We start from the raw sequence: 16092 nt of genomic DNA on the forward strand, positions 1-16092 counted from the left end.
TTTAGTTGCGGCATACACGATCTGATTCCCTGACCAGGGACAGAACATGAGAACTGGGAGTGCAGGGAAGTCCTGTCAACTCCCTGTTAATACCAAGATACTGTTACACTAAAATGCTGTAGAGATAGAATTCGTGGAAAGTTGTTGGTAAAGTTGGGGCAGACAGGGGAAAATAAGTGATGTATGTTATCCAGAGCTTCCCATAAGCCCTGAGAAGAATTTAATCTGTGGCAGTCTTGCAGGGAGACAGTCTTGGAAAACAAACATTGAGCATCAGGCCTGGCCCTGTACTATTTAACTTATTCTTGTACTCTTAATGAAAGCAGAAGGCAAATGAACAATCCAGTTTTCTTTTAGAACAACTTCTGTTCAACAGTGAGTCAGATGAAAGGTGAGCATATTTTCAGAGCTCAATCATATCCCATTCATAGCTGCAAGCTACAAAGATAAAACTCCTTGGGCTAACTGAAGTTCTCCCTGACTTGACGAACAGAAATATCTTACTTTTTCGATGAAGAAACTCTGCAACCAAAGCTGCTACATGGACATAACACATTGCTGCCTGCAAAAGGAGACAAGGAACCGTGAGATTGTGCTCCAGGGGTTTGGGAAGTCTTGTGTTTAGAACAAAGTCATAAGTAGTCACCTCTGAAAAATCTCCATTTTTTATATGAATCTTGGCCATACTATCAAGCCAGGTTTTCCTGAGCTCTGGGGTACTTGCGTAGGACTTGGCTAAGCTATACTGGAGATCAATTAGCATTTCGGGGTCCTTCTCATGCTCCTTCATTTGAGCTGTGGCCATAAGAACAGTACGGATTCTCTTGGTCAAGTCTTTGACTTCTGAGGGAAAAGCAGTTGCCTAATATCAAAACAAACAAAAAAGACATGTTTTTCAATGTTATCCATGTGCTGTAAACCTAAGCAGCCCATCCTGGGAATAACATAGAACTTTTACCCCTTGTTAGAAATCTTGGTGTTAGGTTCTTGGTTCTTGGCATGTGGGCATGCCTCAAGAGTTTTAAATTAATTCTTTAAACAATATTCTACTATCTCAGGCTTCAAAAGCACTGAGTTTGATGGTAGTATATTCCTAACACATAAAAGTACAGACTCTGGAGCCAGACTACCTGGTTTTGAACCCCACCTCCTCTGCTGTCAGTTCAATGTCAATTAAGGTAATCCATATTCACTTTTACTGTGTAATTTTAGTTACAATAATAACTAAAAATTGATATCTTACTATGTACCAAGCAGAGGCCTGGGCACTTTACATGTTTAAAGTTTATAACAACATTATGAATTAAGACTATCATAATTCATTTTACTAATGGGAAAACTGAGATACACAGCAGTTAAGTAGTCTGGCCAAAGTTGTGAAGTTGGTAAGTGGTAGAGACAGGACTGACATCCAGGCAGTTAGGCTACAGAGCTCATGACCTTAGTCATTCTTCCATCGACCCACTACCATATGCATTAACATGAAAACAAATTTCAAATTATGGAAATAAGAGTTTATGAATCACAGAACACTCTCAACAAGTTAACTACATCATTACTTTCTCTTAAAGGGTTGCTTTTGTCTTCAAAAATAGGAAGTTAGAGTTTCCTATTCACCCCACTGGAGTAATCACAATTATATGTAGGGTTCTGAGAAGAGGAGTAGGGACAGGTACAGGCCTTAGGGAGCTTTTCAATGTGAATATCACCAAAGGTGGAGAAAATAATTTTCAAAAGAGTCTTCTTTAAAGATGACTTTTAAAAATTGTTATTGGTGTGTGTGTGTGTGTGTGTGTGTGTGTGTATAAAGTCTCTTCATATACATTAATAGAGGTTTCATTTACTGGGAGAAATCTATACCTTTGTTGTAATAGAGTTTATTGGTAATGATTGCCCTACCAGAATAAAACTGTCATTTCACAAATGAATCATGAAAAACATTTCCTATCACGGAGGGCTAAAACAGACCCCATTTACTTTGTAAAAGCTGGCAGTCTAACTTTTATATAACATGGAATTAAGGATGGTAAAAAATGGAAAATACTCTTAGGGTATGAGTAAAAGATGCTAAAGGACATAAGCTATTGCTGTGCTCATGGGATTAGTTGGAGCATATACTGATTTCCTAAGGACCCAGTAGAACTGGCTGAAAAGTTCTACTTTCCCAGCCTGAGACTGGCTGGCACTATTCAGTGTTTTTTGTTTTCTTCAGTCTAAGCAACATTCCTATGGGAATATGTTTTGGTACAAAGATTCGACACGTCCCAAACATCAAGTATGCTATGACTGCAAACTTTTTTTTCCAGATTTTACACAAATTGTCAAATTATGCTGGAAGATGACCTTTCCCAAGAATGGGGACGATTCCTCTGGGAGGAAACATTCTCAATTGGCAAAGGAGTCTTCTTCCCTTCTACATGTACATCACTAAAGAACAGAACCTACTCTCCATACAACAGAACAAATAAGCTTTTACAACGTTTTAGGTTTTAAATATATAGGTAGGTCTGAGGAGTGGTGGTCAGGGTCATGGGTTTGACCTCAGCCAATGGTTACCTAAGAACGATAGCCTTGGACATGGGTTTGCCAATGAGTATCTCTGGCATGCCCCAGTTACCAGATGATTCTTTCATCTCGGAATATAATGTTGTAATGAATCCCTTCTGTGCCATTTCTCATCTGCTAACAAAAGGATCCAGCAGCTATCAGCAACTCTAGAAAGTGATGTTTTGTGAAATTTCCAACTCAGTGTTTAATTAACCAATCTTATAAATGGTAACAACGGTTGAGAAAAAACCCATTTCTTTGTTGAGTAAGTTTAAAATGCAACCCCAGAAAAAATTGAAATCCTATCATACTTAAGTATACACAGTACAGTCATTCATCCATCCATTCAACTAATACTGAATATCTACTGTGTACCTGGCAGTGTTCTACGTGCTAGAGGTACAGGGATGGACTAGACAAAGCCTTGACCTCTGAAGCTCACATTCTGTACACTTGATACTATATAAAAGTTCTGAATCCAATGCACAGTTTACCTTGAGAAGTGAAACTCCCCTGACAGTGAACATGGTCCTAATTTTTCACTTAAAGTGAGAACATACCTTCATAGGTCTGTCACTGTTTGCAAAGTTATTGATAATGAATAAAGACTCCTGAAATCTCGATCCTCCGCTTAGTGCTACATCTGCTATCAGCTGGCTTACAGCAATTATTATCTGTGGAAAGAAGAAAACACCATCTTTCAAATGTCTTTTGAACACATGTTGCTTGTTCTCTTCAATGTACAAACCCATAGGCATTCATATGAAATGCTTCTTTTAAAGATATTAGAGTTCCAAGAAAAGCTACTTTCTTCTTATATGAGGGATTTAAATTCTTCTATTGAAATAGCAATGGTAGGGGCTTCAGAATCTGCCTGCCAACGCTGGAGACATGGGTTCGATTCCTGGTTCGGGAAGATCCCACATGCCACAGAGCACTGAGCCACAACGAGTGCCTCTGCACTCTAGAGCCCGTGAGCTATAACTACTGAGCCCACATGCCATGGCTACTGAAGACTGCGTGTCCTAGAGTCCATGCTCTGCAACACGAGAAGCCACTGCAATGAGAAGCTTGCACACAGCAATGAAGAGCAGCCCCTACTCATTGCAAATAGAGAAAAGGCTACACAGCAATGAAGAATCCAGCACAGGCAAAAATAAACAAAAAAAAAATTTTAGCTAAAGACAAAGTCATATCATAAAAAAGAAATATCAACTTCAGTAAAGCTACAAGATACAAACAAACTTAATACAGAGAAACCCCTTGCATTCCTATACACTAACAATGAAAAATCAGAGAGAAATTAAGGAACAACTCCTTCACTACTTCAACAACAAGAGTAAAAACCTAGGAATAAACCTACCTAAAGGGACAAAAGACTCAAAGGCAGAAAACTATAAGACACTGATGAAAGAAATCAAACACAACACAAATAGATGGAGAAATACACCATGTTCGTGGATTGGAAAAAAAATCAATATTGGGAAAATGACCATACCCATACTACCCAAAGTAATCTACAGATTCAATGCAATCCCTATCAAATTACCAATGGCATTTTTCACAGAACTAGAACAAAAAATTTTACAATATGTACGGAAATACAAAAGACCCCAAATAGCCAAAGCAACCTTGAGAAAGAAAAAATGGAGCTAGAGGAATCAACCTTGCTGACTTCTGACTATACTACAAAGCTACAGTAATCAAGACAGTATGGTATTGGCACAAAACCAGAATTATAGATCAATGGAGGTTCCTAGTTTCAAATTTTATTCAGAGTTCTCTTGGTTTGATGTGAAAAATCTTCCAAACACATAGCACAGCTAGACCTGAAACCGTTTTCATAATTAGTGAACTGATACAATGGTAAATACAGGTATCTGCCTTCAGTATGTTTGCTAGTTAGTAGTTTTGGCAAAGTTGGGAATAAATGACATTTCTTTGATGGTTTATTATTTCTTTTCACTAGTCTATCTCAGTGTGCTGGACTTCCAACTCCAGTGGCTCAGCTCTCTCCTTTGTTTCTGACTAGGGCCCATCTAAATAATGCCATGTAATGGTGCTTCTAGGCCTCAATGATGGCTCAGCTGTAAAGAATCTGCCTGCAGTTCAGGAGATGTCGGTTTGATCCCAGGGTCAGGAAGATACCCTGGAAGAAGGCATGGCAAGCCACTCCAGTATTTTTGGCTGGAGAATCCCATTAAGAGAGAAGCCTGGTGATCTACAGTCCGTAGGGTCGCAAAGAGTCAGACACGACTGAAGCAACTGAGCATGTATGCATGGTACTTTTAAATCTCTCAGGCTCCCGTTAATGATTCAGGCTAAGGTGTTAGTGGCCAGAAGCTTTACCCCTGGTCCTGAGAAGCAAGATACTGTAGGAGTTGGGTGTAGGCTCTTGAGTCCAACTGACCTAGATTCAAACTTTGACTTTATCAATTACGCACTGAATGGCTTTGAGAAAATGAATAAACCCCCTGTGCCTCACTTTCCTTAAAGGCAATATAGGGATAATAACAATACCTACATTATAGAGCGTTGTGAGGATTTAAAAGATCATAATCATAATACTACAAGTTAATCAGCTTATTTAGCACTTACAACCAGAGTCTGCAATTTATTAATTCATTTCTATTTGAATTTTATTTTTAAACTTTACAATATTGTATTAGTTTTGCCAAATATCAAAATGAATCTGCCACAGGTATACATGTGTTCCCCATCCTGAACCCTCCTCCCGCCTCCCTCCCCATGCCATCCCTCTGGGTCGTCCCAGTGCACCAGTCCCAAGCATCCAGTATCGTGCATTGAACATGGACTTGTGACTCGTTTCATACATGATATTATACATGTTTCAATGCTATTCTCCCAAATCTCCCCACCCTGTCCCTCTCCCACAGAGTCCATAAGACTGATCTATACATCAGAGTCTCTTTTGCTGTCTCGTACACAGGGTTATTGTTACCATCTTTCTAAATTCCATATATATGCATTAGTATACTGTATTGGTGTTTTTCTTTCTGGCTTACTTCACTCTGTATAATAGGCTACAATTTCATCCACCTCATTAGAACTGATTCAAATGTATTCTTTTTAATGGCTGAGTAATACTCCACTGTGTATATGTACCACTGCTTTCTTATCCATTCATCTGCTGATGGACATCTAGGGTGCTTCCATGTCCTGGCTATTATAAACAGTGATGCGATGAACATTGGGGTACACGTGTCTCTTTCCCTTCTGGTTTCCTCAGTGTGTATGCCCAGCAGTGGGATTGCTGGATCATAATGCAGCTCTATTTCCAGTTTTTTAAGGAATCTCCACACTGTTCTCCATAGTGGCTGTACTAGTTTGCATTCCCACCAACAGTGTAAGAGGGTTCCCTTTTCTCCACACCCTCTCCAACATTTATTGCTTGTAGACTTTTGGATCGCACCCATTCTGACTGGCGTGAAATGGTACCTCATACTGGTTTTGATTTGCATTTCTCTGATAATGAGTGATGTTGAGCATCTTTTCATCTGTTTGTTAGCCATCTGTATGTCTTCTTTGGAGAAATGTCTATTTAGTTCTTTGGCCCATTTTTTGATTGGGTCATTTATTTTTCTGGAATTGAGCTGTCACAGTTGCTTGTATATTTTTGAGATTAGTTGTTTGTCAGTTGCTTCATTTGCTATTATTTTCTCCCATTCTGAAGGCTGCCTTTTCACCTTGCTAATATTAGAATATAGGACTTGAGACAAATTGATGTTTTAACACAGAAGAATGGACCCTAATAGGGAAATTCAAAAATATCAGCACACTAATTGCAGAAATGCTTTGGAAGAAGGTGGTATTCAAGTGACATCTCAATGAAAGCAAGTATTAGACACCCTAACATATAATGCTAGACCTAGTATCCAAAAATAACTAGATACAACATTTTACAGAAAGCATATACTTCTATCAGAGTTTCACATCTCTCATGACGTTTCTAAAAAGCTACTTATGGCCATTTCTTTATTTATAACCCAGTCTCCAACAAACAAATGCAATGGGACTGATCATGGCAGTAAAGATAGAAATATGACCAAGCATTTCCCATATTACAAAGAGGGCAACTGAGCCAAGAACTCCCAACTGTGTTTCAGTTCACACCTGTTTCATCACATAAGCAAAAAATTATGGAGATGTTGAATAACAACTGCCATATACTAAGTGTCTATTATGAGCTAGGCATTTTGTGCCTGGCACTACACACACTTTATTTTTAACCCTCATTATAAACCCCACAAGCTAAAACATACTTGGCCTCATTTTACAGATGAGGCAAATAGTTAAGACAAACTGAGTAACTTCCCTGCCACTGCTGCTGCTGCTAAGTCGCTTCAGTCGTGTCCAACTCTGTGCAACTCCATAGACGGCAGCCCACCAGGCTCCCCCGTCCCTGGGACTCTCCAGGCAAGAACACTAGAGTGGGTTGCCATTTCCTTCAATGCATGAAAGTGAAAAGAGAAAGTGAAGTCGCTCAGTCGTGTCCGACTCTTAGTGACCCCATGTACTTGCAGCCCACCAGGGTCCTCCATCCATGGGATTTTCCAGGCAAGAGTACTGGAGTGGGGTGCCATTGCCTTCTCCAGAGTAACTTCCTTAGAGTCACATATTAAGTAAGTAGCTAAGCTATGATTGAAGTCCAGGTAGGTATGTTTCCAAAGTCCATGTTTTCCACTAAACTTTGAGACTTCACTCATTTCTTAACTAACTGGGCATGCCGGAACATGATAAAACACAAGTAACTTCATTTGTTACTTAATCATCTCTTTAATACTCACCATAACCATATGAGGTAGGTATGGATATTTACCACTGTTTTACTTATGAAGCATCTGAGGTACTGAGAGACCAAAGAAGTCCTTGCTAAGGTCACACAGTATGTGATACTTGTGGGATCTGAAAACTATGCTCTTAATATCTCTGTTCTCAAGCCGTGCTGTCCAGTAGAAATAGGATATGAGTCCCATGTGTAATATTGAATTGTCTAGCAGCCACATTAAAAAGTAAAACGACACAAGTGAATTTTGATTTATTTTACTTAAACCAATATATCCAAAATATCATTTGAGCATATAGTCAATATAAAGCAATCGAGATATTTTACTTCTTTGCACTAAATGTTCAAAAGTCAATACGTCCTGAATTGAGACTAGCCACATTTCAAGTACTAGATGGCCACCTGTGGCTAGTAGCTTTGTATTAGACTGGGGAGCTCTAGATCTTAATGTAGAGAGGCTAAAGTTTGAACAGAAGAAAGAGAAGCTTCGGTGTTCACTGACCTGCAGATGTGTCCTTAAAAACGTTTTCCTTTTGGTGTACTCAAAGTTGTTTCTCATCAGAAGATACAAAAGCGCAGAGGCTTCATTCCTGGTTGAGCTAATCTTTGATGTGCAGCACTTTAGAACCTCGTAGCAAAATGCAGCACACATGTTTACCCTTCCTTTGAAAAAGGCCGAGGGAAACTAAACAATAGGAAAAACATAAAGAATTATCTGAAAAACCATAAAACAGAAATCAATCAACTATCAAGTGCCTACAGTATTCTCCCTAAAACTAAGCTGGGTGCGTTGAGGATACACAATCAACATAAGATTAGGGCACCGCTCTGGAGAACCCAAGCTAGATAAAAACATACAGACCAGCATGTATTAATGAACGACTGAAATGATGACTCATTTCATGATGATGGTCTCAATTTGGGCCATAAAAATGGGAAGGCCAATCTGCATGACTTACTCTTTTGCTTTATATTTAAACAGTTCCTTACATTGTAAACTTCCAAATGCTGTGAAAATTATATCTATTCAGCAAAGAAAGTTGATCTTTTAACAAAATGGAGTATAGATGAAGTGTAGACACACAAACATAAACACGTGCATCCTCTACTCATAAACAGTGGTGAGTAAAATACAGGTTGGCATAGAAAAAGTACACAAGTGACTATCTAATGCTCAAAACAGGCAAGGGACTGCTACTTTTGGAATGTATTGAGTCTGCTTTGTGGAATATAAGCTGTACATAGAACATAGGCTTATTGCAAACTTCCATGCTGACATGTCTCGGCAAGTGAGTACTTAGCTGCTCCAGGGTACACAGTGCATTTTTTCAGGGAGTGTGAAGCTAGATTCTTTCAAAATCATTCTCAGGAATATTGGATTTAAACCCATATTATAGGAATCAACGTAAGGCTAGGGCCTAATTTCAATATTATTTCTCAGAAATATTGAATTTAAGCCCATATTATAGGAATCTATCTTCTTTTTATCACCTTAACACTAAGTACAATGCTTCTTACTTTTTATGCATCGTCATCTATTAATGAACATTTAATAAATGTTTTCTGGCTGGCACTGAAAAAAAATCTCATCAGTGGTTTCACCAGATCAAATAAACCTTGTTGGGCAAGATACTCCTGTATGAAAATACAGGAAGGGAAGGCACAGCAGTAGAGTAGTTAATCTGCTATAGGAAGTCTTCTATCTGTCACTTCTCTGAGTGGGCAATGACCAAAATTATCAATGACCTTGTAATGCCAATTCCAATGGACTCCCTTTCCACCTTATCTTGTTAGGCCACTCTGTACTGCATAATAATGCTGATACTCTCTTCTCCTTTGTTTCTTTCTTGCCTTTCTTCTATATCTGTGACTGCTGCCTTTCATCTCCTCCATAGACTCCTCTTCCAACCCCTTCTATGTTGCTTTTCTCCAACATACTGCTCTAAACTTTTTGTTGTTGTTCTTGCTCTTCCAGGGGAACTTAAACCACTCCCATGGCTCCAACTGCCACTGGTATGCTGATGAGCTCCCTAATTCACTCTGTTCCAACTAAACTGAACTTTCAGTTCCCAGAATTTCAAGCTCTATCCCTTCTCCCTAGAATGTTCTTCCTTGAGCTTTTCAAATGGCTGGCCCCTTTTCATGTTTCAGGTCTCATTTTAGAAGTGACAAACCCAGATTCCAACTACATGACGTTCTAGAAAAGCAAGACTGGGGAGACAGTAAAAAGACTGTAGATTTCCAGGGGGTGGTGGGGAGGGGAGTGGTGAATTGGTGGAGATTTTTAGGGCAGTTAAAATACTTCGTTTGATACTAAGATGGGAACATGTCATTTTTCCAAACCCATGGGATATGCACTGAGAATGAGTCTTAATGTGCACTGTGCACCTTGCAACACTGTTGTTGTTTAGTTGCTAAGTCGTGTCTGACTCTTTCCCGATCACATGGACTTTAGCCTGCCAGGCTCCTCTGTTCATGGGATTTCCAAGGCAAAAATACTGGAGCAGGTTGCCATTTCCTTCTGTAGGTGATCTTCCCAGTGCAGGGATTGAACCTGACTCTCTTGTATTATCAGCCAAGTTCTTTTTACCACTGACCCACCAGGGGAGCCCATGAGGAAGATTATTATGTGTCAATGTAAATTCATCAGTTGTAATAAATGCAGCACTCTGGTGGCAGATGTTGATAATCAGGGAGACTGTATGTATGGTTGTGGGGGTGGGGATATATAGGAAACTTCTGTATTTCCCATTGTATTTTGCTGTGAATTTAAAATTGGTTTCAAAACATAGAGTCTTAATTTAAAAAGTTAAAATATAAAAATAAGTGACAGACCCATCAAAAGTAACCCCCACAAATCATTATCCTCTATTTCACCCCCTTGGTTCCTTCTAAGAACTTGTTCCGATTACCATTTTATTTACTAATTTATTTTCTCTCCCCCTTCCACCCACTGAAATCTGCATGACAGCAGAGATTATGCTTCTGTACTATATTCAAAGAGATTTTCCCATACCTGCAACAATTTTCTTAGTACAAATCTAATTATGTTGCTTTCCTGCTCCCCAACACCTAAAAGATGAAATCTAATTGAAAAACATGAGGATACAACCATCTGGTCCTCACTGACTTCTTCAGTCTCATCTCAGTTGCTGAGTACAAACTAAATCCTAACTTGAGTGCTGCAGAGAAATGTTGCTCAATTAGTGTTTCCTGTCCTTCCATTTACCCTCAGTTCTCTGTAGGCTTCCTTTATCCTAATGGTATTTGTAGGTGCGCATCAATGTGTGCTTTCCTCTACTGGACAATAAGTCTTCACACTGTATCCTTGACACAAAGTCTGACACCAGGAATTACCCATCCAGTCACTGTTCATTAAATGAATTATTTCTGAATCTCGTTCCCTTAGTTTTTTGTCATATGTTTCCACTGAACTCAGTTTTCCATTTATTTCTTTATTCACAAAATTGCATTAAAGAATGGCAATTTAAAAATAAACCTTCAAAATCATCTACTTTTCTATGAATTTGGGACAATAAGTTGCCATGCAAATAATGACAAAAAAAAGTTGCTCAGCTAGCCTATTCCAAGAATCAGTTAACTGAATTTGTCTTGTTGGAGTTACACATACCAGAGTGGAAGCCTAGACTGTGCCTTTCCATAATTTTAACTCCGTCTAGGTTTCTGATGCTTAACAGACCAGCAATAAATTTTTGCTGAGTCATATTTGTTCCTAAAAACCTAGTCTGAAGTTTTAGTTTACATGAAGTAAATGGCCTGAAAATCTGGAGCCCAAAGATACAATTAGCACTGAAAGGAAGGATTCATCCATCTATACATGTATTAAGTGCCTACCACTTGCAAGATACCATACAAGGCCCTGGGGTTTTGTAACTTGTCTCTGCTTTGAAAGTGATTACACATGAGTGCACTCACAATTTATATATCTTCAGCATGATAATACTTTAAAAAGAAACCAAAGAGAAGAAATATTGGCCGTTGATAACTTTACCATGACACTCCTCAAAGGAGCCTACTGGGGAAAAAAAAAAAAAGGAATAACAAAATGAAATTAAAAGCACGTGCTGATTTTAGGGAATTCATGGTCAGGCCCTCTTTCTGTATTTTGCTGTTCTGTATTAATGTTTACAAAGGCAAGATTTAATGGCTTCATTAGCTGAGGTTTGGAGATCCTGTTCCCCTGATCTTTCTTACCAAGAAGCAAGGCCACTCGCAGCCGCAAAGATTTGTTCCTTACCTTACTAATGAACGCTCGAAGTGAGGCAAATACATGTTTCAGCGACACTTCAGACTGCCCATTTTTAAGAAAAGCAAGATGAATATCAAATACTTTTTTCATTAATGGGTTGTGGCCATCATTATTTAAAAGTTGACTCTAGAAAACATAAAAAAGCTTTTTTTGACAAATAGTTTATGCTGCTCCCCCTAAAATGAGAGAACAGTCTTTACCAATACCTATTCATCAAACCACTGCTTGAAAATTAACAATAAGAAGCTTGCTGCTGCTGCTGCTAAGTTACTTCAATCCTGTCTGACTTTGTGCGACCCCATAGACGGCAGCCCACCAAGCTCCTCTGTCCCTGGGATTCTCCAGACAAGAATACTAGAGTGGGTTGCCATTTCCTTCTCCAATGCATGAAAGTGAAAAGTGAAAGTGAAGTCGCTCAGTCGTGTCCGATTCTTAGCGACCCCATGGACTGCAGCCCACCAGGCTCCTCCATCCATGGGATTTTCCAGGCAAGAGTACTGGAGTGGGTTGCCATTGCCTTCTCCTATAGCTTTTGTATTTCTCTGACAGAAACAAAGTAATGTAAGAATTAAGGAAAACATCAATTCTATTTTAAAATTCTATTATCCAATTTGTTTTAAAATGTATGTTTAGTGTATGTCTAGCCACTGGAGACAATTAAACCCTCTAGGAGTAGAGATAATAACAGGTATCACAATTGAAAGACTACACAAACTGTTTAAAGGTTCCTTAGATACTAATTAGGAATAGGCTGCAGAATCTCTTTATGAAGTATTAAATTTGTTCTGATTAATGTGCAACTCAAATTCATTTTTATTGTGCCAGTAAATAAAGACGTTTGATTTCAAAATGTGCACTCTTATTCCTTGCTTCTATTCAAATATTTCTTAATTTATTTAATATACATCTCTTGGTAGATGACAGGCACTATCCTAAGTGCTTTAGAAATTTTAACTCACTGTTTTATTGTGAGACTGGAGGTGGAAAGGGGGACTGACTGCATATGGGCACCAAGGATCTTTTTGAGATAATGGGAATGATTGGATTGTAATGACTGCACAACTCTGTAAACTTACTAAAGTAAAGATATAAAAGAAACTAGAAACTGTAGAGACGAAGATTGCCGGGAGAAATGTCAATAACCTCAGATATGCAGATGACACCACCCTTATGGCAGAAAATGAAGAGGAACTAAAAAGCCTCTTGATGAAAGTGAAAGTGGAGAGTGAAAAAGTTGGCTTAAAGCTCAACATTCAGAAAACGAAGATCATGGCATCTGGTCCCACCACTTCATGGGAAATAGATGGGGAAACAGTGGAAACAGTGTCAGACTTTATTTTTCTGGGCTCCAAAATCACTGCAGATGGTGACTGCAGCCATGAAATTAAAAGACGCTTACTCCTTGGAAGGGAAGTTATGACCAACCTAGATAGCATATTGAAAAGCAGAGACATTACTTTGCCAACAAAGGTTCGTCTAGTCAAGGCTATGGTTTTTCCAGCGGTCATGTATGGATGTGAGAGTTGGACTGTGAAGAAGGCTGAGCGCCGAAGAATTGATGCTTTTGAACTGTGGTGTTGGAGAAGACTCTTGAGAGTCCCTTGCACTGCAAGGAGATCCAACCAGTCCATTCTGAAGGAGATCAGCCCTGGGATTTCTTTGGAAGGAATGATGCTAAAGCTGAAACTCCAGTACTTTGGCCACTTCATGCAAAGAGTTGACTCATTGGAAAAGACTCTGATGCTGGGAGGGATTGGGGGCAGGAGGAGAAGGGGACGACAGAGGATGAGATGGCTGGATGGCATCACTGACTCGATGGACGTGAGTCTCAGTGAACTCCGGGAGTTGGTGATGGACAGGGAGGCCTGGCGTGCTGTGATTCATGGGGTCGCAGAGTCGGACACGACTGAGTGACTGATCTGATCTGATCTATTGGTTTGTGACCCTTTTTGTTTAAAAAAGAATGCATTGGATAATGTCTTCAGCCCTGCTCTCCTGTCCTTTAAGAAACCAATTAGTAGGTTACAAATTGGCCGTAAGTAACAACAAAAAACCAAAACCATATGACTATTTGTAAGAGATTTAATGGTAACACTGATAGCCAGAATCCAAGAATGGTGCTCCATCTTTCTGGCTCCTCCCTTGCAGTCAAGTGAAGTGAAGTCTCTCAGTCTGTGTCCGACTCTTTGCAACCCCGTGGACTATAGCCTACCAGGCTCCTCGGTCCTTGGGATTTTCCAGGTAAGAGTGCTGGAGTAGGTTGCCATTTCCTTCTCCAGGGGATCTTCCTGACCCAGGGATCAAGCCCAGGTCTCCCACATTGCAGGCAGACACTTTACCGTCTGAGCTATCAGGGAAGCCCAAAACCATATGCATATTTGTAACAGATTTAATGGTAACACTGATAGCCAGAATCCCAGAATGGTGCTCCATCTTTCTGTCTCCTCCCATAGTCTACTTAAAAGCATGGGGAGGTGGTTAGAAGCAAGGACTCTTGTGATAACTAGCCAAGATTAAATTCCTGATCTGCTACTGACTAGCTATGTGACATTAAGTTCCCTGTGAGTTTCACTTTTCTCACTTTAAAATGGGAAAAATAATAGTATCTACATCACAAAGCTAGTATGAGGATTAAAGGTGAGTTAATACTTGTGCTTTTAAGTTGACTGAGGTTTAATTTACATACAACAAAATTTACCTATTTTAAATGTATCATTCAGTTATTTTTAGTAAAGTTACAGAGTCGTGCAGTCACTGCAATCCATTCTTTCCCATCATCTCAAAAAGATCCTTGGTGCCCATCTGCAGTGCTCTTTTCCACCTCCAGTCCCACAATAGAAAAGTGAGTTAATATTTCTAAAGCACTTAGGATAGTGCCTGTCATCTAACAGAGATGTCAACTAACAAGAGATGTGTGTTACATAAATAAGAAATGTCTGAATAGGAGGAAGAAATAACAATGCAAACCTTGAGACCAAATGTCTTATTTACTGGCAAAATAAAAAATGAATTTGGGTTGAATTTTAATCAGAACAAACTTAATACTTCATACAGAAATTCTGCAGTCTATTTCTCATTACTATCTAATTCAGTTTTCCCTTATAAGACTCTTTGAAAAGCACAGGCCTGGTTTCCATAGTAAATCTGGAGGCCTGAAGCAATTAACTGAATTACTTTGAGAAGGGGAAAGAAAAGAAAAAAAAATCTGTGAAGCTCAGATGAAAAGCCAGCAAGAGTTTTCACTTTTGACTTCTCCCACTACTGTTACCTCACATTATGGTTATATGGGCTCCCCTGGTAGCTCAGCTGGTAAAGAATCCGCCTGCAATGTGGGAAGCCTGGGTTCAGTCTCTCAGTTGGAAGATTCCCTGGAGGAGGAAATGGCAAACCACTCCAGTATTCTTGCCTGGAGAATCCCAGGGACAGAGGAGCCTAGAAGGCTACAACCATGGGGTCACAGAGTCGGACACGACTGAGTGACTAAGCAAAGCACATAGTTATATAGTGTTTATTCAAAGCTCTCTAACATCCATTATCTCATTTTACACCTTCAGCAACCCTGCAAGATAACTGCTTTCAGTTTCTTCTTCTTCTATTTTTTAATCCTAGCAATGATGATTTGTACTGAGAGGCAAGCATCTGAGTAAAACCAATAAACCCCTGACAAGGGACGCCAGCCAGCCAGCCTGCCTGGATATCATCTGGCTTGACAAGACACCTCATCTCAACAGGTATTTGGACAGACTGACTCAATCATAATTTAGGCTAAAAATGACTGGATATTTTCATAAAAGTATGAAAAAACCTGTTTTTAAACACAAAAATAACAGAGAAGGGAAATAAAGAACAAATTATTAACAGTCCAACTCTCTCATTTTAAGGCTGAGTCTCAGTTATTTCTGGAGGTCACACTAGGTCTGCCACCCACGTTTCCTGACTGCTCACTGGGGTCTTTTATACTAAGCTTCATCTGTCTAGTTAATTTTTGCATACTTTCTTTGCAATGATACCAACTGAATCCTAACTTTTCATTTTTACCTTGAAACACTGAGTGAAAAATGATATGGTATCTAATACTGTTAGGGAAACTTCCGTAGCAGTATTTCCTTCAAGAAGTGCCTGATGGAAAATGTCTGCTTCAGTTGTTGAAGAACCTGAAATTTAAAAAAAAAAAAAAAGGAAATTAAAACTGTATGACACAGGGATTCACATAACAGTTTTGAATGACTTTCTCTCCCAAAGACTCAGAGAGGTACAAGCAAAAAGACACCAGGCTCTCAATACCTGCAGACTTAATGAGTTTCGCTGTATTTACTCCTTAATCGAATACAATCTGGGTTAATCAATTCTGCTATTTTTTTTTTTTTACTTCAGCTCTGTATCAACAGCTCTGCAACAAATAAATAGGTGCCAACTTCTTTGTAGACAAGATGTGAGTGATGAACTAGGTATGTAACTAAGAAATAAC

General features: G+C 39.2%; 1 protein-coding gene across 5 annotated transcripts in view; it reads right to left on the bottom strand.

Moving 5' to 3' along the window:
* The window catches only part of DOCK11 (dedicator of cytokinesis 11), a 216252-nt gene that overhangs the window by 39233 nt on the left and 160927 nt on the right, over positions 1-16092 (bottom strand). For 4 of the 5 annotated variants that reach the window (XM_027534835.1, XM_027534833.1, XM_027534834.1 and 1 more), the window contains 6 exons: positions 15663-15778; positions 11613-11750; positions 7857-8039; positions 3108-3221; positions 647-862; positions 505-562 (listed from right to left, as the gene is read on the bottom strand). The exons of the other annotated variant lie outside the window; for it this stretch is intronic. In XM_027534835.1, the coding sequence (XP_027390636.1) occupies positions 505-562; positions 647-862; positions 3108-3221; positions 7857-8039; positions 11613-11750; positions 15663-15778 (825 nt within the window). The remainder of the gene's footprint in view (positions 1-504; positions 563-646; positions 863-3107; positions 3222-7856; positions 8040-11612; positions 11751-15662; positions 15779-16092) is intronic. 5 annotated transcript variants of the gene reach the window in all.

The sequence above is a fragment of the Bos indicus x Bos taurus genome, chromosome X (assembly GCF_003369695.1).
Source record: "Bos indicus x Bos taurus breed Angus x Brahman F1 hybrid chromosome X, Bos_hybrid_MaternalHap_v2.0, whole genome shotgun sequence".
Classification (NCBI taxonomy): Eukaryota; Metazoa; Chordata; class Mammalia; order Artiodactyla; family Bovidae; genus Bos; species Bos indicus x Bos taurus.